At 46.3% G+C, this 27,133-nt stretch overlaps 1 protein-coding gene across 1 annotated transcript in view; it reads right to left on the bottom strand.

Annotated features, from left to right (window-relative positions):
* Nucleotides 1–22,885: 22,885 nt before the first annotated feature.
* LOC147668989 (early activation antigen CD69-like) overlaps nt 22,886–27,133 on the bottom strand; it is a gene marked incomplete at its 5' end in the record, with an annotated part of 127,024 nt that continues 122,776 nt past the window's right edge. Inside the window, one exon of the mRNA XM_086948305.1 lies at nt 22,886–22,997. Coding sequence (XP_086804431.1) covers nt 22,886–22,997 — 112 coding nt within the window. The remainder of the gene's footprint in view (nt 22,998–27,133) is intronic.

The raw sequence follows: 27,133 nt of genomic DNA, 5'->3' as shown, positions 1-27,133 counted from the left end.
ATGACATCATGGGGAAAGTACGTGGTGGGCGTCGAAGGGGCGTTCCACCCATACTGTGATTGTGTATTTTAGGGACAGTACCCCGGGGAGAAGATAGCGCAGATGACTTGAGCAGATGGCCTGAGAAGTCAGAGAGAAAGAACAGAGCGCAAGAGAGCAGTAGGCCGAGGACCCTTAGAGAGCGGATGGGTAGGCAGAGAGGGTACTGCTTCTCGACACAAGTTACCATTAGGGGTTAAGAGAGTTTGAACTTCTTTGGAAGTCAAACTGCTGACACCTTTTTTAGGTAAGGAACTTGCGAAGTAGGGATGTCACCTAGTACAGAGTAGGGACAGAATTAACTTGTTTATTCTTTTTGTAGATGACGCAACGGAACCACATTGTGTCGATGCTTTTTAATCTGTTGATTCTTGAATTGACGTTGATTGTATTCTTTTGTAGACTGAGGTTCTTTAGGGAATTTATGTTCCTTCTAGTTCCTGTATACTTGTTGAATCTTATACTGAGAGGATTGTATATGCACTTAATTCTGATTTTATATTAAACTTTTAAAACTTCATCAGTCGTAAGTGGTCCTTCAGAGTTGCGTCAGTTTATGGGGTTAATTTAACCTATGCGGGGTTTGTCTTTTACTCAATGACAGAAAATAACCGATCCAAATTGATGAATGAGATTAGTATCTAAGTGATCAAAAAGGGTATCAAAATCTCATTCCCCGCTGGCACATCAGAATCTGTAAAACTGCTGAGCAGACAGCAGGTATTTTAGCTTCTGGAAGAGCAGCCAATGCTTGATTCTAGCTTTTCAGGGCTCCTCGTGAGGCCGCAGCGTGAAGGGGCTCAAACCGAGCCTTAATGGCCAGGGTTTATGTGCAGAAGCCAGGGAGGTGAGCTGAGTGAGCATCCTAAAATTCCCAAAGACAATCCCCATGGGGTCAGGACACCAGCTGTCCACAGTCTGACCCAATATAGAACGGGTCTCAAAGCAGGAACCTCTGAGAATGATCAAATCTTAGAGAGAGAGCTGGGGCGCAAATGGAAAGTCTAAGAAGACTTTGTTTTTGGCATCTTCTCCTAACCAGACCCTACTCCAGCCTGTGGCGCTGCGTCCAAAGAGCCGGAACTAGGAATCCAATAGGAGTGGTCTCTACACAATCTGAAGGGTGGGGGTTCATTTCAAAGAATGTTTAGTGAGAAACACGAACACTGATTACAATAAGAAATAACTCTGATAAAACACAATCACTGTCTTCAAATGCTACACTGTTGTGGTTTACAGGGGGCACCTGGATTCTCCTTTCTTTGTCAAGAAAAAGGGGGGATATTGCAAGAGTGACCATGGACCAGAGCACCCCCCACAGCAGCAGGGGTCAGAGACTTCTAATCTGATCCTTCAAGTAATTCAAACTCAGGGCCATATTATCAAGAAAGGGCGATACATTATCACCACTTTTATCGGCAGGAAACTGCCGATAAAGCGGCGGTAATGGGCTTGATAATATGCCCTTGTGAATTCCCTTAGCAGCCCAGGTTAACACCAGTTTCCTGCCGATAAAAGCGGCGATAATGTATCGCCCTTTCTTGATAATATGGCCCCTAGTTCCTTTGGCACGAATCATTGGAACAGCTGGACACGACCGACAATCATCTCTTTGAAAATCCATTTTCTGATTTTTGCAGGTTCACCCTATTTAAATAACATCACAACCCCGATCCATGCCAGACCACAGTAACACTTTTAGATTTGTAAACCACAAACACATCTCCTTTAAAGGCTTCTACCCAACTTAGTCACAAATCTAAAGCCATCCTCTTTACATCATCAAACTCTAGTTTTCTGATAGATCTCAAGTGGTCCCACTCAATCTCCAACTATGAAAGAAATGCATTTTCCCAACTGTACTATAGAAGACAGCATGTAATGTAATGTAATGTAATGTAAGCACACATTTATATAGCGCTACTATCGCTCCAAGGAGCATCTTGGTGCTCAACACCCAACCCCGCTGGAAAAGGTTGGTGGACAGAAGGCAATTTCACGCATTACAAGCTTTACACTAGTGCTCTGCAAGCCACTCTGAAGAGTTGTCTTCAGAGACTTCCTGAATTCACTCTCCTTGACTATACGCCGAAGCTGAGCTGGCAATTTATTCCAAGCTCTTGAGCCTAGTACAAAAAGAGATTTCCCCCCTTTGGTGGCCAATCTGAATCTGGGAATCACCAAAAGATTTCTATTGACAGACCTCAAGCAGCGTGCTGGCACATAGCGTTTAAAGCCATTCAACAGATATCTCGGACCTTGTGATTGAAAGGCTCTAAAGGTGATAGCAAGGACCTTAAATAGGACACGCTTGTGGATGGGCAGCCAGTGTAGGATCTTAAACACCGCCGAGGCAGATGACCTTCTCGGCCAGCGAAGTACCAGGCGAGCAGCAGCATGTTGCACCATCTGCAGCCTGTGCAGCACTGCTTTGTTGGTGCCTGCATAAAGACTATTGCAGTAGTCCAGTCTAGATGTTATCAATGCTACTGCTACCGTCTTCCTGGCTGCCAGAGGAAGAAGATCAAAAAACTTCCTCAATGATTTGATGATCTGGAAACATGAGCTAGCTACGCCTACCGCTTGCTGCTTGAATGAAAGTTGGTCATCAAATTTAATACCCAGATTTCGCGCAGAGGAAATAGTATTAGGAGGAGCTTCTGCATCCTCAGGCCACCATTGTTTAGGGGAAAACAGATTTTGGGGTCCAAAGGGCAATATTTCTGTCTACCCTGAGTTACATTTGAGGTGATTGCTGTTCATCCACTCAAATGTAGCCGTGAGACAGTTCATCAAATTTTCCTCAGCCCCAGACAGCTCCCTATCCAACACCAGGATCAGCTGCGTATCGTCAGCGTACGATATGAATTCAATCTGGTAGGATGCAATCAGCTCAATCAGGGGAACCATGTAAAGATTAAAAACAACAGGACTCAAACTAGCGCCCTGTGGGACCCCTGAGCTGGTTACCTTTTCTTCAGATTTGTAGTCACCTAGTACTATTACCTGACGTCTCTGAGAGAGGAAATTAGTAAGCCATGCCAGCACCATTCCTCCTATACCTGCGTTATCCAAACGGTCAAGCAAGATGGAGTGTGAGACCGTATCGAAGGCCGCCGATAGATTGAGTAAAATCAGGACGGCCTTCTTCCCTTGGTCCAATGCCATTCGTAAAGTCTCTGCTGTAAACATGTGGGCGAGTCTTCACAATTCTGGGGCCGGAAGGCATCTGAGTTTACTTAGATCAATTTTCAGGTCACGCTGGTCCATAAAGGATGCTAAAGTGTCTAACAATGATTGAAGGCTGATGTCAGCCCTCAGCATCAGGACCGCATCACCTGCATCAAGCAGAATAGGTATCAGCACATCTCCTAACTGAGGCATAGCCTGACCTTTGTCTACCAGGTATCCCTCAAAATCATTCATACATACATTAAATATATAAGGTACTAAAACGCACTCCTGTCTAACTCAGGCTGTCTTGCCTGGGCCTAGGACAGACAGCCTTTTCACAAACAGCAGAAGCGTCCATGGTCGTTTTGTACACAAAGTGAACTCTTCTTTCTTTCATTATAAACAGATGGTGGCCATAAATAAGTTGTCCCCAAACTCCATCCAGCGGGGCGGCGGTCGCAGTTGCTCAGAAGAATCCATAATCTGGTCTATCAATGTCATTCATCTACAGCAGTGAAGAGAGCGTTTCAACAAACTGCAGTTCTTATAGTCGCCACTAGATGCCAGTATGAGTACACACCTCAAGGCTTGCTCTCTGGGCTCAAACACAGTATTCGAAATGTCAGAACGAACGTTCATTACGTTTCAGGTGTAATTGAAATTCTAAGGCCCCCTGTCTGATTTGCATAAATGCAACTATGACTTGTGCATTGACCCTGCCAGGTTCACGAAACTGCTCGAATATAAAACAACCATTAGGGAACAATAGTCCCATCTTGTGCAGCTGTGGCCGGCGCAGTGGGTCTTTATTGATGTATCCAATGACTGAGGCAAGACTATCTGTGATGAGTGTTTCAGAGACAGCACCTTTGTTTTTCCTGCCATATAAGCAACCGTCATATAGACCAATGTGTACAGTTAATTGTTTCAATGAATTTATATCTTAGACACTGACTTAGACACTAACGCACACATAGGGTCAAATCTAAGCACCTTTTTTCTGCTCGCAAATGGCCCAGTTGAGAGAACCCCCTCGTGAATGGAAGTGCAAACATTTTTTCGGCGCAGGCAGGGGTCCCATGGAACACTGCCTGCTCTTAAAAAGTGAAAAGAAACTCAACCTGACATCCTTTAAGAAAAACAGGCTGTGTTTTAAAAAAAATATGAGTGCTTTACTCTAAAGCAATCACGGACATGGTGGTCTGCTGACCCCAGCAAGCCACCATCCCTTGATTTTAGCGATTCCCAATGGGTCGCAAATTGAAACCTGCCTCATTAATATTCATGAGGGAGGTCGATTTGTGACCCACCACGAAACGCCAAATGAAACTCATGGGGGTTTGTACATTAGGAATAGAAAATTCCTAATAGGGATTCACAGTAAATCACAAAATCAGGTAATGGCTATGTTGCATTTTTGCTTTTCCACTGCTTGTTTTTTTACTGTGTTTTACCTCATTGTGCTGGAGCCTGGAATGTATGATGCGTGCCTGCATCTTACATCCTTGGTTCCAGATTCTGTCCCAACTGTTATATCCCCTTGTACTTTCTACTTAACGGATGTGCTGTGCTTCCTTCCATCCTACTTGAAATAAATTACTATTTTTTATATAAAGGAGCCTCTTACTTTTTTACACTGGCGACGAGGGACTCATCTATTTTCTGCCACATCTCTTCGAAGCACAGGAGCAGAAATCAAAAGGATCCGCGTTATCAGCCTCAGAAGTTGTTTTTTCCTCTTCAGGAGTGAAACGGAGTACTTCCTATTTATTTTCGTCCAAATCCGGTGAAACTGCGCTAAGTATTCAGCCTTTTAACTATTTTTACGCATTTCCTTGCTTTTCCTTCGTGAAAACGGCAGCTGCCTACGTCAACAAACACCGACGCTTAGACCAATCAGCGTCTTCCAGCGTTTGTTGCTCCTGATTGGCTGCTGGGAACCAACCTCTATGACTCATCACGCGTCATCGCGTATGACCGCGCACTGAATCACAAGTCCTTGCGCTTCACGCAAGCCTGCCGTCTTCGTTGCCATAACAACTTAATCACCGAGTGGGTGCCACACGAAGGATTATTTCAATTTCACCGGGCAAGCGCATTTTAATAACTTCGCGCTAACTGAAAAGACAAAGGTACTGTTTTACACACTCTGTCTTATTGCGTGTGTTATTCCTATATTTATTATTTTACACATAATCTTTATGGACACAAACTTAATATTTCACTCATCAATACTATTTTTGGAGTGCTATTTCGGTGACTCGTTTATGGCTCCAGACTGCTTCTACATTACAATTTTACAATTTTTTGGGGAATTTTCTGTGGAAATCTTCAGTGCAAGTTTATTCTCCTTTCATTAGACTGCCATCTACTGGATATTTATGGTATTTTTTTTATTTTTTTTTGTGTCATTCCTTAACAGTTATTTTGATATTTATTTTCATTCTGCTTCCAACATGCAATTTGATCCACCATCAAAATTTTTACAGTCTAAGGGTGATCCACCTATCCCATGGACAAGATGGAAAGAGGAATTTTTTACATATCTCAAAGCCATGGATGGAGAACGCATGTCTGCGGAGAGAAAGAAAAACATTTTTCTACACTGTCTTGGCTCTGAAGGGCAGTTAGTTTTTAGAACTTTACCACCTGTAAGGTCTGGGGGTGATAGCAATGTTTATGATGAAGCAGTTTCTAGAATTGAAGGGAGGTTCAAGCCTGTCACTAGTGTCGCACTTAATAGGTTTAAGTTTTATACCAGAACCCAAGATGAAAAAGAATGTTTTGATGATTTTCTTACAGCTTTACGTGCGTTGTCTTTACATTGTAATTTTGGCCTTATGACAGACGAAATGATCAGAGATCAGATCATTGTACATGTAAGAAATAAGAAAGTTCAAGAGCAGTTGTGGATCTTGGGTGATCCTAGTTTGGAAATAGCGATCAGTACTGCTAAAGCTCTTGGACAGTCTGATAAATGGATAAAAACTTTAGATAAAGCATCTACTGCTTCCACCTCTTCGGGTGTTTCTACTCCTTCTAGCGAGGTTAGTGTAGTTAAACCTCTGGAACAAAGAAATGTTGTGCCTTCCAACAAGAGTGATGGGAAGGCTAGACAATTCTTTTGTTTTAGATGTGGTAATCCTGACCACATTGCTTCTTTTCCACAATGTCCAGCCATTTCAAGACAATGTAATAAGTGTGGACGTTCTGGTCATTTTTCCAAAATGTGTAAAACTCCCGCAAGACCGTTCCAAGACACAAAAAGGTCTTCCTTTTCTTCATCCAAACGTCCTTCTGGTAATGTGTCATTTATCAATGACGAAGCTTACAATGATCCAGATATTAAGGAATTTGGTATTGTCATTGCTGTACAGGAGTCAATTGACTTATCTCAAGCGGATACTCTTTCATCTCCTGTGAGAAGTTGGCCTGGTATATAATGCTCACTAATTCTAGTGATCACTTTGTACCATGCCAAGCAACCCTTATGATGATGGTTGTAATTCAACCTTGTAGACCAGTTATCCTAGTGGTAACGTGGACAAAGCAGTCTTAGGCTAAACTCTGAAAGGCATGTGAAGCCAGCTGTTATACCATACACAACCCCCTTGAATACCAAATGAAAGGGACACCACACAGATATATATTGAAAATATATATTGATTTATTAACTATTAAAATCCCCTGGACTCTTTATGAGCACAGAAGCACAAGCGTTAAATCACAAGACAGTTTAAAATACACAAAAGTTGCACAATATGGATGAGCCCTAGGGGCCACCTAAACCATATACTAAGAAAGTGGTATAAGAGATACCTAGAGGAAAGTGAAGAGGCCTAGGGCCTTGGGAATCGCTGGAGCTATTCGAGACTGGAGTTAACTAAGTCGGGAAAGGCCCACGGGACTCGGGTGCAGTGTTCAAAGTGCACGCACTTCTCAATACAAAGTCTATGGTGCGTAAAAAGCACAAAGTTAGAAAGTTAGGAACCTTCCGAGTGACCTACGGAGCTGAAACTTAAAACACAGGCCCTTGGGATGTGTACCAGTGCAGGAGCACCGGCGGAGCTGAGTTACCTCACCCACAGGAAGCGGGTGCACAGGGTCGAAGTTGTGTCGGGTTTCGTCACGCTGGTCAATGGTGCTTGGAGCTGAAGATGCTGCAGGCGGCTCGATGAGAAGAGTTCCGGTTGATCCAAGGGTGGATCGGAAGATGTGAAGACCTGAAAGCAGAGGGGACAGTGTTCAAAGTCACTAGCCAGTGACTACCGTGGAACCAGATGGGAACCAGGCGATGTCGGGTGCAAACAGGCGTTGTCGGGTAGCTTCTTTCTGCAGCCACGTGGATACCCGGGGTCGAGGACGTCCAGGAGTCGATCACGAGCTGTCCCACGTAGGCTTCTCGCTGTTGGCGGTGTCGGCGACCTGATCGGAGCAAACAGGCCTTGGCAAATGCAAGCCACGCAGAAGTGGAAAGATGCTGTTCACTCGGACCAGCAAGGTCAGAGCGGGTGCTCTTTTTCACAGGAGCTTGGGTAGGTCTGGAGCAACCAGACCTGCTGTTTAAATCTTCGGGTTCGTTGCCAAGATGGCCGCTGACCACGTGGCTAGTGGCCGGGATGGCGCGTCGAGTGGCACAGTGCAAAAGGGCCCCACGCAGATCGTGGAGATGCTGGGGGGCTGATCTTCGGTGCAAGGGCTGCTCGGTGGTGGGGGTTCTCAATCCCCAAAGCACAACGTCGAGGATGCCTCAGAAGCTGCGCAGTCAGCTTTACGAGTGTCTTCCAAGAGGTCCGGTCCCACGTCACTCGGTGCCTCCACGGGTCCCTTCTTTGCAGGGACTGTGGATCGGGCTCTGAGAGGTCTGGGAGTCTGGTTCTTGTCGGGCTCTGGGCTCGGTCTCTGGCGGGAGGCGGCGGCAAAGCAGACGTCGAGTTGCTGGTTGGTACCTGTGTTCACAGGGTGGCCACTCCTAGGCCACAAGGGAGATTCTCTTCAGTCTTCTGTGCAGCAGAATGTCGAAGTCCAGTCTTCTTCTTGTTTAAAGTTGATTTCGGGATGATCTGCTGTGCAATGGCACTGCTCCCCCTCTTATTCCCAAACTGGGGGTGGATCACCTACTAGGTCCCTCCTCTGGGAGGAACCAGGAAGGGGGGTGGTTACACCCCCTTTCCTTTGTCCAGCTCCGCGCCAGGACTGGGGCTGGAAGGCCCCAGAACCGGTTTGGACTGGCCTATGCACGGGGACACCTTGTGTGCCCCGGGCATGTCTGATTCTATTCAGCCCTGTCCTACCCAATACACAAAATCCTGTCTGGGGTGGTGCTCGCACCTCCCAAGGCAGGAAACCCTTTGTCCAGGCCACCATCTGCCGAGTTTCGGTCAGCAGCAGGAGGCCAGACTTGTGTCTGTGGTGGCAGCGTCCATTTTGTGAAGCTGAGGCTCTGTTTAACTTTAACCGGGGTTAAGGCTACGCACATGTCGTGTCCCTCTAGAAGGGTGGAATGCTATCCCCGTCGCCAGAATTGGCGAGGGGATAGTATTCCAATTCGTATGACATTTACTCGACATGTTTTGATAAAGCCAAACCAAAGATAGCATTTAACCGCGAGGATTATAATGCACTTAAGAGTATATGGTATGGCAATATCCCGGAACAGCTTAGGGAGTTGTTCCCGACAGCTGCAGACAGGCTCAGCTCATGCCAGAGCACCATCTCACATATTTCCAAGCACTCTGCCTCCAGGATTGATGAGGCCTTCCATAGGAGTGGCTGATAGGAACATATGTGTCCAGTTTAGGGTTAGGCACAGACATACTGTACCTAAGTAAGAGGTGGTTACACCGACTTACCCCAGCTGAGTGATCAGCCAGTTGTGTCAAATATGGAGGCCAGGCCAGGGGTGGCACAATACATGCTGCAGCCCCTGGTAGGCCTTGGATACACCTATGCCCTGGGCACCTAGGGTGCACTATTACAGGGGCTCATAAGGTGAACCAGTTCCAATTCGTAATGCACCTAAAGTGCATTGGCATCAATTTAGAGAGAGAACAGCAGGCTGTGGGTCTGATTAGCAGGCCCACAGCCCCATTAAGTCAGAAACCAGTGAAGCAAAAAGCAAAAATTTGGGGTGACCATAGGATAGCAGACCCTACTCTCCTACATAACCCCCCCCCAAACGCAGGGACATTAGACTAACCTTGACCAGTTGTGTCTTCATGTTCTAAGTGGAAGTACCTGGAGAGACCATCTGCGTTGCCATGGTCAGTCCCTGGGCGGTGCTCCACTGTAAAGTCCATCCCCTGTAGGGAAATGGACCACCTGAGTAGTTTGGGGTTTTCACCCTTCATCTGATTAAGCCATAGGAGGGGCTTATGGTCGGTCTGAATCTTGAAGTGAGTGCCAAATAAGTATGGTCTCAACTTCTTCAGGGCCCACACCACAGCAAAGGCCTCCCTCTCTATAGCTGACCAACGTTTCTCTCTGGGGGTCAGCCTTCTGCTAATGAAAGCAATGGGCTGGTCCTGGCCATCTACATTAAGCTGTGAAAGCACTGCTCCCACTCCCAACTCAGAAGCATCTGTTTGGACAATGAACTCTCTTGAGTAGTCAGGACTCTTCAGGATAGGTGCAGAGCACATGGCCTTCTTCAGGTCATCAAATGCCTTTTGACAGATTTCTGTCCACTGAACCTTTTTGGGCATCTTCTTGGATGTCAGATCATTAAGAGGAGTCACAATGGACCCATAGTTCTTAACAAACTTCCTGTAGTACCCAGTCAGGCCCAAGAAAGCTCTGACCTGAGTCTGGGTAGTTGGAGGGGACCAGTCCTTGATGGTCTGGATCTTACTCTCCAGTGGTTGAACTTGGCCTCCACCTACAAGGTGGTCCAGGTATACAACCTTGCTCTGCCCTATCTGGCACTTTGTTGCCTTGATAGTGAGGCCTGCCTTCTGCAGAGCCTCAAGCACTTCCTTCAGGTGGATCAGGTGATCCTCCCAGGTGGAGCTAAAGACAGCAATATCGTCCAGATAAGCTGCACAAAAGTCATCCAACCCAGTGAGGACTTGGTTCACCAACCTTTGGAAGGTGGCAGGTGCATTTTTCAAACCAAAGGGCATCACCACAAACTGATAATGCCCACTAGGGGTAGAAAATGCTGTCTTGGCTTTAGACTCCTCAGCTAAACTGATTTGCCAGTAGCCAGCTGTCAAGTCAAATGTGCTCAAATATTTGGCAGAAGCCAACTTGTCAATGAGCTCATCTGCCCTTGGAATAGGGTGTGCATCTGTCCTGGTGACAGCATTGAGTCCTCTGTAATCCACACAGAACCTCATCTCTCTCTTGCCATCTTTGGTGTGAGGTTTGGGGACCAGAACCACTGGGCTAGCCCAGGGGCTCTCTGAAGGCTCAATGACACCTAATTCCAGCATCTTTTGCACCTCAGTCTTTATACAGTCCCTGACGTGGTCAGGTTGCCTGTAAATTTTGCTCTTTACAGGAAGACTGTCACCAGTGTCCACCACATGTGTACACCAGTTAGTCTGACTGGGTGTCAATGAGAACATATGCCTGTATGCCTGTAGAACTTGTCTGCAGTCATGTTGCTGATGTTCAGTGAGGCTGCCACCTAAGGCCACACCATCAACTGAGCCATCCTCAGGGTTCTGAGTGAGCAGGTCTGGGAGAGGGTCACTCTCTCCCTCCTGTCCCTCATCTGTAGCCATGAGCAAGCCCATGTCTGCCCTGCTGACATATGCCTTCAATCTGTTCACATGGAGCACCCTGTGGTCCACCAAGTAGGTAACCTCTCCCTTCTTTTCCAGAATTGTATGGGGTCCAGACCATTTGTCTTGGAGTGCTGCTGGGGCCACTGGCTCCAACACCCATACCTTCTGTCCAGGCTGAAATTCAACAAGGACAGCCTTTTGGTCATGCCAAGCTTTTTGTAATTCTTGGCTAGCCTCAAGGTTTTTGGATGCCTTTTCCATGTACTCTGCCATCCTGGAGCGGAGACCAAGTACATAGTCCACTATGTCCTGTTTAGGCTTTTTGAGAGGTAACTCCCATCCTTCCTTCACAAGACACAGGGGTCCTCTTACAGGGTGCCCAAACAACAATTCAAAGGGGCTGAAGCCAACCCCCTTTTGTGGGACCTCTCTGTAAGCGAACAAAAGGCAGGGCAGAAGGATGTCCCATCTTCGCCTGAGCTTTTCAGGTAATCCTTTAATCATGCCCTTTAGGGTCTTGTTAAATCTCTCAACAAGCCCATTGCATTGTGGGTGATAAGGAGTGGTGAACTTGTAGTTTACACCACATTCCTTCCACATAGCTGTCAAATATCCAGACATGAAGTTGGTACCTCTATCTGATATTACCTCCTTAGGAAACCCCACTCTGGAGAAAACTCCAAGTAAGGCCCTGGCCACAACAGGAGCTGTTGTGGTCCTAAGGGGAATTGCCTCTGGGTACCTGGTGGCATGATCCACTACCACCAGTATGAATCTGTGCCCAGATGCTGTAGGGGGATCCATTGGACCAACAATATCAATCCCCACTCTTTCAAAGGGAACCCCCACCACAGGTAGTGGTATCAGGGGGGCCTTTGTTGTTCCACCTGCTTTACCACTGGCTTGGCAGGTTTCACAGGAGCGACAAAACTCCTTGGTGTCTTCAGACATGTGAGGCCAGTGAAAGTGAGGGACAAGCCTGTCCCAAGTCTTGTTCTGGCCTAGGTGTCCTGCTAAAGGAATATCATGGGCCAAGGTGAGTAGGAAGCCCCTAAATTGCAGAGGTATAACCAACCTCCTGGTAGCACCAGGCTTGGGGTCTCTAGCCTCTGAATAAAGGAGTCCATCGTCCCAATATACTTTATGGGCACCTTGAGCATTCCCAGCAGCCTCAGCAGCAGCCTGCTGTCTGAGGGGTTCAAGAGAAGGACAGGTTAACTGAGCCTGCCCCAAGTCTGCCCTAGAAGGTCCCCCTGTCCCCAGAAACTCAACCTGATCAGGTTCAAGCTCTTCAGGGACAGTTCCTTCAGGGGTCTCAAGATCAGTTTCCTGTGAAGCCTGATCCTCACTTGTAGGCAGTTGGGAAGGCGGAGCCTTAACCCTCCTGTTCTTCTTCTTGGGAGGTACTTGGTCCATTGTTCCAGGATCCAAGACCTGAGGTTCAGAGAGGCACTTTTTGGCCTGTGACCTGGTCACAGCAAGGACATGTGATGATATCCCTAACATCTCTGCATGAGTCCTGTACTCAACTTCTGACCATAGAGAGTTCTCCAGGTCATTGCCCAACAAACATTCTACTGGGAGATCAGCACTAACCACAACTTTCTTTAGGCCAGTTACCCCTCCCCAGGAAAAGTTAACAAGTGCCACACTATGTGTAGTAGTGACATTGCTGGCATTGGTCACCAGGTAATCATCGCCTGGCATGTATTGTCCAGGGTCCACAAAGTTAGGTGTCACCATAGTGACACTGGCACATGTGTCCCTGTAAGCTTGAGCCACTTTGTTGTTAATCAAAGGTGTCTGTCTGTATTTGCCCAGGTTACTGGGACTTATGTCAGGGGTCAAATCTATGTCCCCTTCACAAACCAGAACAGCCTGTGTAAGAGTTCTGACTAGGTCAGAATCTCCTTCAGTTCCCAAAGTGATTCCCACTAAACCCTTGGCTTGAGGACCAGCACTGCTAACTGTACTAGTGGGTGCAGGTGCCTTAGGGGCTGCAGTGCTGGGGGCTCCACCCTTTTTACACTCACTTGTCAAGTGAGAGGTGTTTTTACAAGTTTTACACCAGGGTTTCTTCTGACCTTCTTTCTTCTTCTTCTTGGAAGTTTGGGACCCACCCTCTGTCTCAGTTTGGGGCCCTGTTGAAGACTTCTGGTCTTTAGTTTTCTGCTCCCCACCCTTCTGGTCTGTTTTCTTCTGGTCACCACCCTGGTTCTGGTTCTGGTTCTTTTGCTTAACTCTGGTTCTTACCCATTTATCTGCCCTCTTTCCCAATTCTTGGGGAGAGGTCAAATCTGAGTCAACCAAATGTTGATGCAACTGCTGGTTCTGACAATTATTTAAAATTTGTTCTCTCATCAGCAAATTATACAATCCTTCATAGTCTGTAACCTTGCTTCCCAGCAACCATCCCTCCAGAGCCTTAGTGGCACACTCAACAAATTCAGACCAGTCCTGAGTCTGTGTCTTCTGGGTATCTCTGAACATTAACCTGTACTGTTCAGTGGTTAAGCCTAACCCATCAATCAGAGCACTCTTCAGGACCAGGTAGTTTCTAGAATCCCCATCACTAACTGTGAGGAGTCTGTCTCGGCCTCTACCTTCAAAGGAGAGCCACAAGATTGCTGCCCACTGCTCCTGAGGGATCTGCTGTACTCTGCAGGCTCTCTCCATTGCAGTAATCCATTTATGGATATCATCCCCAGCTTTGTAGGGGGGCACAATCTTACTCAGGTTTCTATTATCAAAAGACCTGTCTTTATCCTTGTGGATATTGCTGCCACCAGTGGGTTCTATTACCCCACTCTCTCTAGGCTGTCTTGCTCTAGCAAGTTTCTCTTGGGCCAGGGCAATCTCTAACTCTTGTCTCTGGACTCTCAATTCAGCCTCTCTAATTTGAGATTCTCTCAATTTGGTCTCATGTTCCCTTCTCTGAGGGCTAGTCATCCTCCTTCTGGAGTGACCATGAGAACCTCTAGAAGCATAGGAGTTGTCAGAGTCACCTGAGTGAATCCTTCTCCTCCTAGGCTCCTGGTTAAGTCCACCTGGGGGTCTGAATGGGTTGTTACCTGATTCATTCTCAAGTTGACTTAAGTTAGCCTGGTTCAGTCTACTGACCAGCACCTGACTATCTCTGTCATCATCTGACTCACTGCTTTCCACCTCCTCCTCCTCTTCTTCTTCCTCTACATCTACCTGAGGAGCTCCAGTGGTGGAGGCTTCCTCATCTACCAGGATGATAGGGGCAGGGGTGTCTACAGTGTCATCCTCTGAAGGATGGCCTACTTCAGCATTCCCTGTGGGGTTTGCTTTAGAGGTCTTTAGAGCCTCAGACTGATCCAAGAGCTCTCTTAGGTGGTCTGTAGTAGGGGAAGGCCCTGTCTTCAGACCCCTTAAGACACAAAGCTGTCTTAATTCCTTAAAGGGAAAAATAGCAAACTGGGATGGTGCCCTTGGAGGGTCACTCTCAACAGGAGTAAGTCCACTGGACCCCTCTGTTCCAGACATTGCTCTAGTGTGGGTGGATGTGTTGCAATCTACCTACACTGGTGTTTACCTACTAAACCTATCTAGTAGTTGTAGCTAGGGTGTGCTACTCCCTTTGCTCTACAACAACTAAGTTCAGTAGAACTTAAGTATACTAGTCTTGTTTTATATGTACCTAGCAGGTACCTGTATGATCTTTCAAATGATAATCTCAAAGATTGTAATGGTAAAACAACAGCAAGCTCAGATCCCAATCCGCTGCTCACCAATGTGAGAAGTTGGCCTGGTATATAATGCTCACTAATTCTAGTGATCACTTTGTACCATGCCAAGCAACCCTTATGATGATGGTTGTAATTCAACCTTGTAGACCAGTTATCCTAGTGGTAACGTGGACAAAGCAGTCTTAGGCTAAACTCTGAAAGGCATGTGAAGCCAGCTGTTATACCATACACAACCCCCTTGAATACCAAATGAAAGGGACACCACACAGATATATATTGAATATATATATTGATTTATTAACTATTAAAATCCCCTGGACTCTTTATGAGCACAGAAGCACAAGCGTTAAATCACAAGACAGTTTAAAATACACAAAAGTTGCACAATATGGATGAGCCCTAGGGGCCACCTAAACCATATACTAAGAAAGTGGTATAAGAGATACCTAGAGGAAAGTGAAGAGGCCTAGGGCCTTGGGAATCGCTGGAGCTATTCGAGACTGGAGTTAACTATGTCGGGAAAGGCCCACGGGACTCGGGTGCAGTGTTCAAAGTGCACGCACTTCTCAATACAAAGTCTATGGTGCGTAAAAAGCACAAAGTTAGAAAGTTAGGAACCTTCCGAGTGACCTACGGAGCTGAAACTTAAAACACAGGCCCTTGGGATGTGTACCAGTGCAGGAGCACCGGCGGAGCTGAGTTACCTCACCCACAGGAAGCGGGTGCACAGGGTCGAAGTTGTGTCGGGTTTCGTCACGCTGGTCGATGGTGCTTGGAGCTGAAGATGCTGCAGGCGGCTCGATGAGAAGAGTTCCGGTTGATCCAAGGGTGGATCGGAAGATGTGAAGACTTGAAAGCAGAGGGGACAGTGTTCAAAGTCACTAGCCAGTGACTACCGTGGAACCAGATGGGAACCAGGCGATGTCGGGTGCAAACAGGCGTTGTCGGGTAGCTTCTTTCTGCAGCCACGTGGATACCCGGGGTCGAGGACGTCCAGGAGTCGGTCACAAGCTGTCCCACGTAGGCTTCTCGCTGTTGGCGGTGTCGGCGACCTGATCGGAGCAAACAGGCCTTGGCAAATGCAAGCCACGCAGAAGTGGAAAGATGCTGTTCACTCGGACCAGCAAGGTCAGAGCGGGTGCTCTTTTTCACAGGAGCTTGGGTAGGTCTGGAGCAACCAGACCTGCTGTTTAAATCTTCGGGTTCGTCGCCAAGATGGCCGCTGACCACGTGGCTAGTGGCCGGGATGGCGCGTCGAGTGGCACAGTGCAAAAGGGCCCCACGCAGATCGTGGAGATGCTGGGGGGCTGATCTTCGGTGCAAGGGCTGCTCGGTGGTGGGGGTTCTCAATCCCCAAAGCACAACGTCGAGGATGCCTCAGAAGCGGCGCAGTCAGCTTTACGAGTGTCTTCCAAGAGGTCCGGTCCCACGTCACTCGGTGCCTCCACGGGTCCCTTCTTTGCAGGGACTGTGGATCGGGCTCTGAGAGGTCTGGGAGTCTGGTTCTTGTCGGGCTCTGGGCTCGGTCTCCGGCGGGAGGCGGCGGCAAAGCAGATGTCGAGTTGCTGGTTGGTACCTGTGTTCACAGGGTGGCCACTCCTAGGCCACAAGGGAGATTCTCTTCAGTCTTCTGTGCAGCAGAATGTCGAAGTCCAGTCTTCTTCTTGTTTAAAGTTGATTTCGGGATGATCTGCTGTGCAATGGCACTGCCCCCTCTCTTATTCCCAAACTGGGGGTGGATCACCTACTAGGTCCCTCCTCTGGGAGGAACCAGGAAGGGGGGCGGTTACACCCCCTTTCCTTTGTCCATCTCCGCGCCAGGACTGGGGCTGGAAGGCCCCAGAACCGGTTTGGACTGGCCTATGCACGGGGACACCTTGTGTGCCCCGGGCATGTCTGATTCTATTCAGCCCTGTCCTACCCAATACACAAAATCCTGTCTGGGGTGGTGCTCGCACCTCCCAAGGCAGGAAACCCTTTGTCCAGGCCACCATCTGCCGAGTTTCGGTCAGCAGCAGGAGGCCAGACTTGTGTCTGTGGTGGCAGCGTCCATTTTGTGAAGCTGAGGCTCTGTTTAACTTTAACCGGGGTTAAGGCTACGCACATGTCGTGTCCCTCTAGAAGGGTGGAATGCTATCCCCGTCGCCAGAATTGGCGAGGGGATAGTATTCCAATTCGTATGACACCTTACTCGACATGTTTTGATAAAGCCAAACCAAAGATAGCATTTAACCGCGAGGATTATAATGCACTTAAGAGTATATGGTATGGCAATATCCCGGAACAGCTTAGGGAGTTGTTCCCGACAGCTGCAGACAGGCTCAGCTCATGCCAGAGCACCATCTCACATATTTCCAAGCACTCTGCCTCCAGGATTGATGAGGCCTTCCATAGGAGTGGCTGATAGGAACATATGTGTCCAGTTTAGGGTTAGGCACAGACATACTGTACCTAAGTAAGAGGTGGTTACACCGACTTACCCCAGCTGAGTGATCAGCCAGTTGTGTCAAATATGGAGGCCAGGCCAGGGGTGGCACAATACATGCTGCAGCCCCTGGTAGGCCTTGGATACACCTATGCCCTGGGCACCTAGGGTGCACTATTACAGGGGCTCATAAGGTGAACCAGTTCCAATTCGTAATGCACCTAAAGTGCATTGGCATCAATTTAGAGAGAGAACAGCAGGCTGTGGGTCTGATTAGCAGGCCCACAGCCACATTAAGTCAGAAACCAGTGAAGCAAAAAGCAAAAATTTGGGGTGCCCATAGGATAGCAGACCCTACTCTCCTACATCTCCTAAGAGTCCTGTTACCATTTTAGGTAAAGTGTTAGAACTTATGGTGGACTCCTGTTCTCCTTGGACCATTATCACACATGAGTATTGTATTAAGTCTTTTGGGGATCTAATTGATACTAATTCCTTATCGAAGCCTGATATATGTGGTTACAATTTCGATGGGTCCAAGATCAATATTATTGGCTTTAAGGAAGTTATCCTTACTATCAAAAATAGTTCTGCTAATGTGAAACTTTATATTGCATGGAAGGGGGTGAATGTTTTGGGGTGGAGGGACCAAGCGAGACTTGGTGTTTCTTTAAACCCTAGACTTAAAGATCCTGTGTTAGTTTTGGCTATATCTGACGGAGACTCCACTGAATCACCTGAATTCACAGAGATTTCTTGTGCCTTTCCTAAAGTGTTTTCTGACAAGTTAGGCAAATTGAATGGGTTTAGCCATAGGATTAAAGTCAAACCTAACTCTGTTCCTGTGAAACAGAAATTAAGGGGAGTGCCTATTAGTATTAGGGACGAACTAAGAGACATGCTTGACACCATGGTGAAAGATGGTATAATTGAGGAAGTGGAATCGTCCGAATGGGTTTCCCCCATTGTTTTAGCCATTAAACCTGATAAAAGTATTAGGCTATGTGTTGATTTAAGGGCACTAAATAAGAGCTTAGTTACAGATTGTCACCCACTTCCTAATATTAACGAAATGCTTTGCATGTTAGATGGTGCTAGCGTGTTTTCAACGTTAGACCTGAGATCTGCATATCACCAGATCGAACTCACTGAAGACTCCAAACAATTTACTGCATTCATCACCCCTCATGGGTTATTTCAGTTCAAGAGAATGCCATTTGGTCTAGCTTCGGCTGTTTCAGTGTTTCAGAGAGCTATGTACCATATTTTTAAAGATCTGTCATTCGTCAAATGCTTTCAAGACGATATCCTTGTTTTTTCCAAGAATAACTCTGAACATCATGCTCATCTTAAAGAGGTCTGTTCCAAGTTAGAACAGTTTGGTTTGACCATTAAAGCCAGCAAGTGTAAATTTTTCTGTAAATCGGTTGAGTATTTGGGACATACCCTCTCTGGGGATGGTGTGTTACCAAAGAAGAACCTTGTAGATGCCATTATGAATGCACCAGCCCCTGATAGTAAAGAGAAGTTGCTCTCCTTTGCGGGGTTGTGCGAATACTACAGTAAATTCATCCAAAATTTCGCCAACAAGATGGAACCTTTAAGAGAGTTGACAAGAAGTTCAGCCAAATTTGTCTGGACTGACAAGCAAGATATTGCTTTCAAGCAAATTAAGAGTGAGATAGTTAATGCCCCTACACTCAAATCTTTCTGTATTAGTAAGAAATGTGTCATCACTGTTGACGCTAGTTTGTATGGCATTGGTGCTGTGTTGAGTCAAACTGCAGGTAAGGATGAATGGTGCGTAGCTTTTGCTTCTAGAACCTTATCCTCCACTGAAAGGAGATACTCTGTTATTGAACAGGAGCTACTAGCATGTATTTGGGCTGTAGAACATTTCAGAAACTATGTGTGGGGGAACAGGTTTGTTTTGAGAACGGACCACAAACCGTTAGTAGGAATTCTGTCCCCTGGTGGTGGTTGGAACTCGACTGCTAGGATTGCTCGTTTGTCCTCACGTCTTCAGGAATATGACTTCGAGATCATGTATGTTCCTGGAAAGAGCAATGTCACGGCAGATTTTTTGTCCAGATTACCATGCAGTGTTGATAAGGTTTCTACCTTTGACCAGGATGTAGATGTAGTTGCTTCCATTGAAGATTGTATATCTCAGGAGTTCTTAACCTTATCTGAGGAGGAATGGTTTAAAGAAATGGCAAAAGATTCTGTTTGTCAACAAATCTTAGACTTTGTAAAAAATGGATGGCCTAATAATAAGTCCATTCCTCCTGACTTAGCTTCCTTTTCTCAAGTCACTTCAGAAATTGAAGAGTTTGGTGGCTTTCTGTTCAAGACTGGCAAGTTAATTCCTCCTGCTTCCTTACAAGAGAAGATTTTGTTGTTAGCTCATCAAGGCCATATTGGTATGTCATCCATGAAGCGCCTGGTTAGAGAAAACTTTTGGTGGCCTGGTATTGACAAAATGGTTGATAGAATGGTAAGGGAATGTTCTCAGTGCATTAGCAGCGACAAAATGCTTCATTTGTCTTCTGCTCCTCTTAAACCTGTAGCTTGGCCCAAATTTCCGTGGCAAAAAGTGGCTTTTGACATCTCAGGCCCTTTTAAACAATTGCCTTCTAATGCCCGTTTTGCCCTTGTCTTGGTTGATTACCATTCGAAATGGCCTGAAGTTAAATTTGTAAATAGTGTTTCTTCTCAGGTTGTTTTATTTTTTTTGAAAGAGACCTTTGCCAGGGAAGGTTTTCCTGAGACCTTTGTTACTGATAACGGCACACAGCTGATTTCCTCTGAGGTTAAACAGTTTCTTGACGGCTGTGGAATTAAACATCATACTGTTTCTTTGTACGAGCCTAGGGAGAATGGTCAGGTGGAACGCTTTAATCGTGTCCTCAAGGATTGCATTTCTGGGATTGGTTCTTCTGATGAGTCTTGGCTGGAAGTGGTTAGGAAAAGACTTTGGGTCTACCGCATCACGCCTCACTCTGTCACCGGTGTGAGCCCTTTCAAACTCTTGAAGGGTAGGGAACCATCTTCTGTCATTTGTCCCTGGTGGGTTAAAAAACGTAACAGGAATGATCCTAAGATTGATATTGAAAGTGTTGCCAAACGTGTTGATGATAAACAACAGTGTATGAAAGTTGCATTTGATTCAAAAATGAATGTTAAACTTCATGATTTTGTTGTTGGTGAGTGGGTGAGGGTAAAGAAACCTGGTTTTTTGGTTAAAGGTTTTTCCAAATTCTTTCCTCCTATTAAAGTGGTCAAAGTGTTTAAAAACTGTGTTGCCACACAAGATGGGAGAGTTTGGAATGTTCGTAGGGTTGCTAGATGTCCTGTTTCTTCTAACTCTCTTCCATCACCATCACGAGCGCAGATCAATGCGCCTCCTCCTGCACATGTCAATGCTTCTCCTCATGTGCAAGTTAACGTACCCCTCCAGAGTTTTATTCATAATGATTTGTCTGTTGCTTCTAGGGTTAAGTCTGATGTTAGACCCAAGAAAACACCTAGTAGGTATCTGTGTTGATTTTTCTTTTATTGGGGTAAGATGTGTTGCATTCTTGCTTTTCCACTGCTTGTTTTTTTACTGTGTTTTACCTCTTTGTGCTGGAGCCTGGAATGTATGATGCGTGCCTGCATCTTACATCCTTGGTTCCAGATTCTGTCCCAACTGTTATATCCCCTTGTACTTTCTACTTAACGGATGTGCTGTGCTTCCTTCCATCCTACTTGAAATAAATTACTATTTTTTATATAAAGGAGCCTCTTACTTTTTTACAGGCTATTTCCAATATTGACACATATGTCCCTTAGTGTCCTAAGCTCGCCTTGAGCTCTCTCTCTGGTGCGATTGTGCAGAAAGAAGTTTTGTTTGAGATCAGTCACAGCAAATAAGACCACCTCGTGGGGCTGAGGAAGCCACTCCCATCTAAGCCACAGACTTTTCCCTCTCACCGCTAATTTAGTCAGCAATGCTCGAAGTCAGCCCCCTGCTTTTTAACCTCTATGTAGCCCCGATGGCCCAGATCGCTGAAGCCGCAGGTCTTATTATGTACACATATGCTGACGACTCCCAAATAGTTTTCTCTCTGTCTAATGACAACCTTGAAACTACTTCACGCCTTCAGGCAGGCCTTAGGGACATTTCATCGTGGATGAACAAAAACTTGCTCAAACTTAACGGCAGTAAAACCGAGGTTCTGATGGTAGGCCCCAACCAGAACCTCTGGAATTCCAGACACTGGCCATCTGAAATGGGCCCTCTGCCAATACCATCTCACCAGGTCCGCAATCTGGGCTTTATCATTGACAGAGAACTAACCATGGAGCCCCAGGTGAACGCCCTCTCAGCCATCTATTTCACAATCTTAAGATGGCTCAGAAAGATCATATGGATGCTCCCTGACGACACTCAAAAGACGGTGATAAATGCATTAATTACCTCCCGCTTGGACTACGGGAATGTGCTTTATTTAGGGGCATCTCACGCAACTACAAAGCGCATCCAACTGGTACAGAATGCGGCAGCCAGGCTGCTCTGCAAATGCAACAGGAGAGACCGTATGTCCAGCCACCTTAAGGCACTTCACTGGCTTAAAATCGAAAACAGGGTCAAATTTAAGACTCTTAGCCTTATGCACAGGATAAAGTGGGGCAAGGCACCCAAATATCTCCAGACCCTTGTGCGTACCTATATGCCTGCCCGCTGCCTAAGATCTGCCACCCAAGGTCTCTTCTGCGTCCCTAAGACACGTCGGGCAAGGATGGGAGGTAGATCTTTCTCCCTCCTTGGCCCAAAACTCTGGAATTCCCTTCCCCAACCACTCCGCCTTGAAAGCAGGTATGCGTACTTTCGTAAAGCCATTAAGACCTGGCTCTTTAACCAGTGACCTCCCTGTCCTCCCATTCAAAATCCTTTCCTATTCCTCTAGTTCATTATTCTGCTTAGCGCCGGGAAACCCTTTTTTGGGCATCTGTCGCGCTCTATAAGCCAAATAAATAAATAAATAAATAAATGTATGATATCCTGCGGGTCTGTGTATACGCATGAACAAATACAAACTTTTGAGCAGTAAAACTACTTTTACAAACGTGATTCCGCCTCCCAGAGCTCGCGGTTGTCGGATCCATCGCTCTACTCTTGTGGTGAGTGTTTCAGTCCTTGGTCCATAACTGCCTCAAAGAGCTGTTTCTATTGGTGACGAGACCCGGATATTTCACTCTTTCCTGCAAGACATAGGAAGGTGCAGCCCTATCCTAGAAGGGTTATTGCTGAGTGGGGGCAGCTCTGACTTGCTCCATTTGATCTAAAATACCTAAGTATGCCCCAAACCTGATCACGTCACAGTACTGGTGCATGGGGCAGAGGTTCCCAAACTGTGCACCGCGGCCCCCCCAGTCCCCCGCCTGACTTTGGCTGGATGCGCCCGGCTCCAGGCTGAGAGCGCACAAACAGCAACCAGATGCAGCCACTACAGGGCCCGAGAGCAGACACTTATTGTGAAAAGAGAGAGTAGACATATCCTCCCATTGCACGCTCTATTCCCCATCCCTTCATCAGAACTTTCTTCACGGATTAAAAATGTAATGTAATCGGGAGCTGCAGCCAATGGACTATTGGTCGAGGGGGCCACAGTTCAATAGAGTTTGGGAATCACGGCCATAAAGGGACGAGAGCTTGTAGGAAGATGTAATTGATGATCTTGTCATTAAATACTATGCAGCAGCGCCACCCAGTGGCACGGACGGGTACTCTGCAGCGGCCGTGGTGCCTCACAGGAGGTTCAGGAATATGGCTCCTTAGTACAAATGTAGGGTCTGAGGAGTCCACATGAAGACAGCCACACGGCTCGGAATCCAATGAAAGCGCACTCCCCGGAGTCTGATATTGAACATCTGGAAAGGAAAGACATTGTGCAGAGTTAAACAGAGTGAGGCAGAGGCGAGGATTCAACACAGCTGGTGAGAGACATGGAGGTTTTAAAGAAAGTGAATACAATGGGACAGAAATCAGTGCAGGGCAAGGCTAGGGAGGTGCACAATGCAGTGGGAGGAACTCAGTATTGAGAATGAAGACATGAGTGAATACTTGTTCTTATCTGCACAGCTTTTAATCAAAGAAGGGTATGACTGAGAAGTGGGGTAATATAAACATATAAATCTACGTCCTCACCTGGGCTCAGTCATTCCCTACTTAGAGAGAGAGAGAGAGTGTGTGTGTGCGTGCATGCGTGTGAACATATCATATATGGAATTATCTCCACAGAGAGTTACACCCAGCCCTCCTTGGATCTTTCAAAATAACTAAAATCCCCCGGACCAGAAAAACATCATGACTTAAAACACATTCTGTATCTTGTTTCTTGTGCCCTAAAGTAACCATCACTCGGGCCCTCGCACTGCTTATGGCCTCACATATTACATCACTCATGACATATTAATACATATTAACATATTAATCACTCATGACATGTTCTGTGATATCATTAAGGACAACACCGTGCATGACAGGACTAAGTTACAGTTACTCTATTTAACTTTAACTGTTGAATTTAAATGGTTTCATTATTTTAAATTGTTATTTTTTAACTAACATTTTCACCTAACTATAAAGCTCCTTTTAATTTTTTCTTTAAAGTAAGATATTATTACCTTACCCAACAATAACATCCCTTAATCTTTGGTTTTCGACTCAATATACACACACACACATACAAACACACACTTCTGTCTCCCTCACAATGGAGATACTCGTAATCAATGGTGTTTGAAGAACTCAGGATTAAGAATGAAGACTGATGAGTGAATACTTTTTCTTCATGTGTATGTTGACGGGAATGTAGAATATCTTGTTGAGATTCAGCTTTGAGGTATGGCTGGGTATCATCTACCTGAGGCCACACATCATTCAAGATGAAAAGAGTCACAGCTTTAGTGCTATATCCCCACCTGAAGCGACACATCATCCATGATATGAAGCATCGCTGTTCCAGTGCTATTTCCCTACCTGAAGCTAGACTGAAAGACAACTTGTAGGTCTTTTCCAAAATATGTTGGCTAAGTGAGTTACAATTTTAGCTAGAATCACAAGGTTGGCGTTATACGTCATGCTTTATTATATTTTACCCTCTTATATAAATTGCCTGCTCTCAAGTAAAGTCACTTATTACACTGTGAAGATTTTCCCCTGCTCCCTTCCTCCGCCCCCTTCTTCCTCACTGTTGGTATTCCCCTAGAGTTAGACCAGAGGGTGCCTTAGCATGTTGGGACAGGAGTATGTGTAGAGAAGCTTGTGGTGGACCATTGGAGAGCAGTGAGAGGCAGGAGTCTAGGTGTATGGTGGACAGAGCAGATCGAACAAAAAATGGAACTTACCTGCATGAAGTCTATTCTTTACAACACTGGGGACGACTGGTCTGCGTAAGGGAGCAGGACAGATTTCCTTCCCTTACATGTGCCTCAACCACCTCAGGTCCAGCTGTTCTTATTTATTGCCTTGTGGCTCACAAGATTGAGGTTCTACGATTTCGGATTTCGGCCCGTATTTAGCCGCCATTTTGTGTCCTGCCACCATTTTGTGTTGCCCTCACTCAGGCAGCACGGCTAACAATGTGTTTTGCGTTTACAGCTGCTACGTGTCCTTTCAATTAGAAAGTTACTCCATTGCCCTTGTTCACGAAACCCGATGTCAGGGTCTGGCTGAGTTCGTTAATCCATGTCTGGCTCGATTGATCCCTGTCTCTACCGACTTTTTGCCCTCTCCTATTCTTTCCTTATACTATCTCATCCGACTGGCCTTCGCTATTCTCTCCTTGTATGCTCCTATTACACAACCATCCTTTGAGGCACACAAATACGTCCTGCCACCTGCAAGAGGGGATTGTGGATGCCATCACTGATTAATTTGTTGTGAGGGGTAGCACACGGGGTCTGTGAGAGGGGCGTATTTGAGACACCTGATAGCTTGTTTTTCAACTTTTCCTATTGGTCAGTTTTGTATTTGTAAGGAGTAAACTCTGTAAATGTGTTTCCTATAAAAGATTGTGCGCCACGGCGGATTGAAGTGGCAGTCTCCTTAGAATCCACCTCGTGTCTAAGTTCTGGGACAACTGTGCTTAGCTGCAGCTAATAAACCTGGCTTCCATGCTCAACGGAGTGTCTTGTGTCTCTGTTTTATACAAGGCAGGTGAACTCGGGGATTAAGGCGTGACCTGCGCCGCCCGGCCCATAAGGCCCGGTTCTCAAGCGTCAAAATACTCTTTTACCTATTGTGGTGCCTGCCTTCACTCTTTGACCTCTGAGCCTTTTCACCTCCAGGAGTTCCCTTTCTTTGGGAGCTAAGGCTGGACTCCTCTGTGGATCTCCTTGGATTAAGCTGTCCTCTTCAATCAAACCATCCCTTCTATTACAGTGACACTAGATATTCGCTCTCCATTTTGCCCTCCCGGTGTGTCTTGTGGAGACTACCTGTCTGTTGGTGGGAGGCCTCTCCTTCATTTGGTTTCATGCTCTTTCTGGCAGCTCCATTTTGTGACAACCTTGTTGGCCTGCACGTTTCTCCCTCATCGCGTTTCTTGGGGGCGCTCCTCCATCAGGGACAAACTCTCTGATCAGCTTCTTGCATCGCTGTGGAGCACTCACCGACAAGTCCCGCCTGCATGTCCCAGAAGCCTCCTTTCCTCTTCGGTGATACACACACCTTCTGAGGCGTTGCCGCGCAGGTCAGCCGGAACGCCCCACCCAGAACTTTTCTGCTAAGTCTTCAGTGATACGTGCACCCTTATTTGAGGTGGGTCCTCGTTTTGAGGCAGTTCTTCTTCAGCTTGTCACCTGTGCTTTCGGTGATATGCACACCTCTTCAGTGTCTCACCAGTGTTATTGGTGATACGCACACCCCTTACAAATATATATTACAAAGATTCTTCTATTTTGTGAGACGTGTCTTCCCTACCTCTTTGGTGATACGCACACCCTATCGGGGTACAACAAAATAAAATAACCTGATTGTGTTATGTGCCTCAGGCTTGGGCAGTCCCTTCAGTTTCTGCGACTCATCCTAGACATACCACGCCACAACCACATTTCCGGTCACCTGAGAGACCTTCACTGGCTGCCCGTCAACAAGAGAATCAAGTTCCGTCTCCTCACCCACGCACACAAGGCCCTCTACGACCTAGGACCTAGTTACCTCAACATGTGCCTGACCTTCTACACCCCCACCCGCCATCTACGATCGTCCAATCAAGCCCTCGCCGCGATCCCACGCATCCGAAGAGCCACCATGGGAGGAAGATCATTCTCCTACTTAGCAGCGAAAACCTGGAATTCTCTTCCCACCCACCTCCGACTTACACAGAACCCCCTCTCCTTCAGAAAACAACTCAAAACATGGCTGTTTGATAAATAGCGAACCCCCTCCCCCAAGCGCCTTGAGACCCTCTGGGTGAGTAGTGCGCTATACAAATTTTGACTTGACTTGACTTGACTTAAAGTCCTTGTATTTTGGTAATACGAAAACCTTTAACTTAAGTACTTCTAAGGATAATAGTATCTCAGCCTCACCAATTACATATATAACCTTTCATTTATTTTTTGATTTCCTTCTTCACTTTCACTTGGTCCATATTGAGTGCTGTATTTAGTAACAATGGCTGCTAAAATGGCTCAACCTCCACCTTTCCTAAATGAGTTAGGAGAGCCTAACACTGCATGGAAGGACTGGGTAAAAATCTTCTAATCCTACTCGATAGCCATTGGTGAGGAAAAGTTCAGCCCTATAAGGAAACCACATATATTGCTTCATAACCTAGGTACACCTGGAAGAAAGATTTTTGACACTCTACAAGATCCTATGCAAGGTCGTAATGCCGAAGATGAGGATAATGATGTATATAAAGTTGGCTTACTTGAATTAAAAAAAAAAACTTTGGTGATAAGATTAAAATAGTCTGTGAACACCAAAACATTTTCAGCAGGACCCAAGGAAAACAAGAAAGTATTACCAGCTATGTAGCTATCCTAAGAGGCTTAAA

This window comes from Lissotriton vulgaris, unplaced genomic scaffold (assembly GCF_964263255.1).
Source record: "Lissotriton vulgaris unplaced genomic scaffold, aLisVul1.2 SCAFFOLD_3916, whole genome shotgun sequence".
Taxonomy (NCBI): domain Eukaryota; kingdom Metazoa; phylum Chordata; class Amphibia; order Caudata; family Salamandridae; genus Lissotriton; species Lissotriton vulgaris.
Note: the sequence above shows the minus strand (reverse complement) of the source record. Positions and strands in the feature narration are given on the sequence as shown.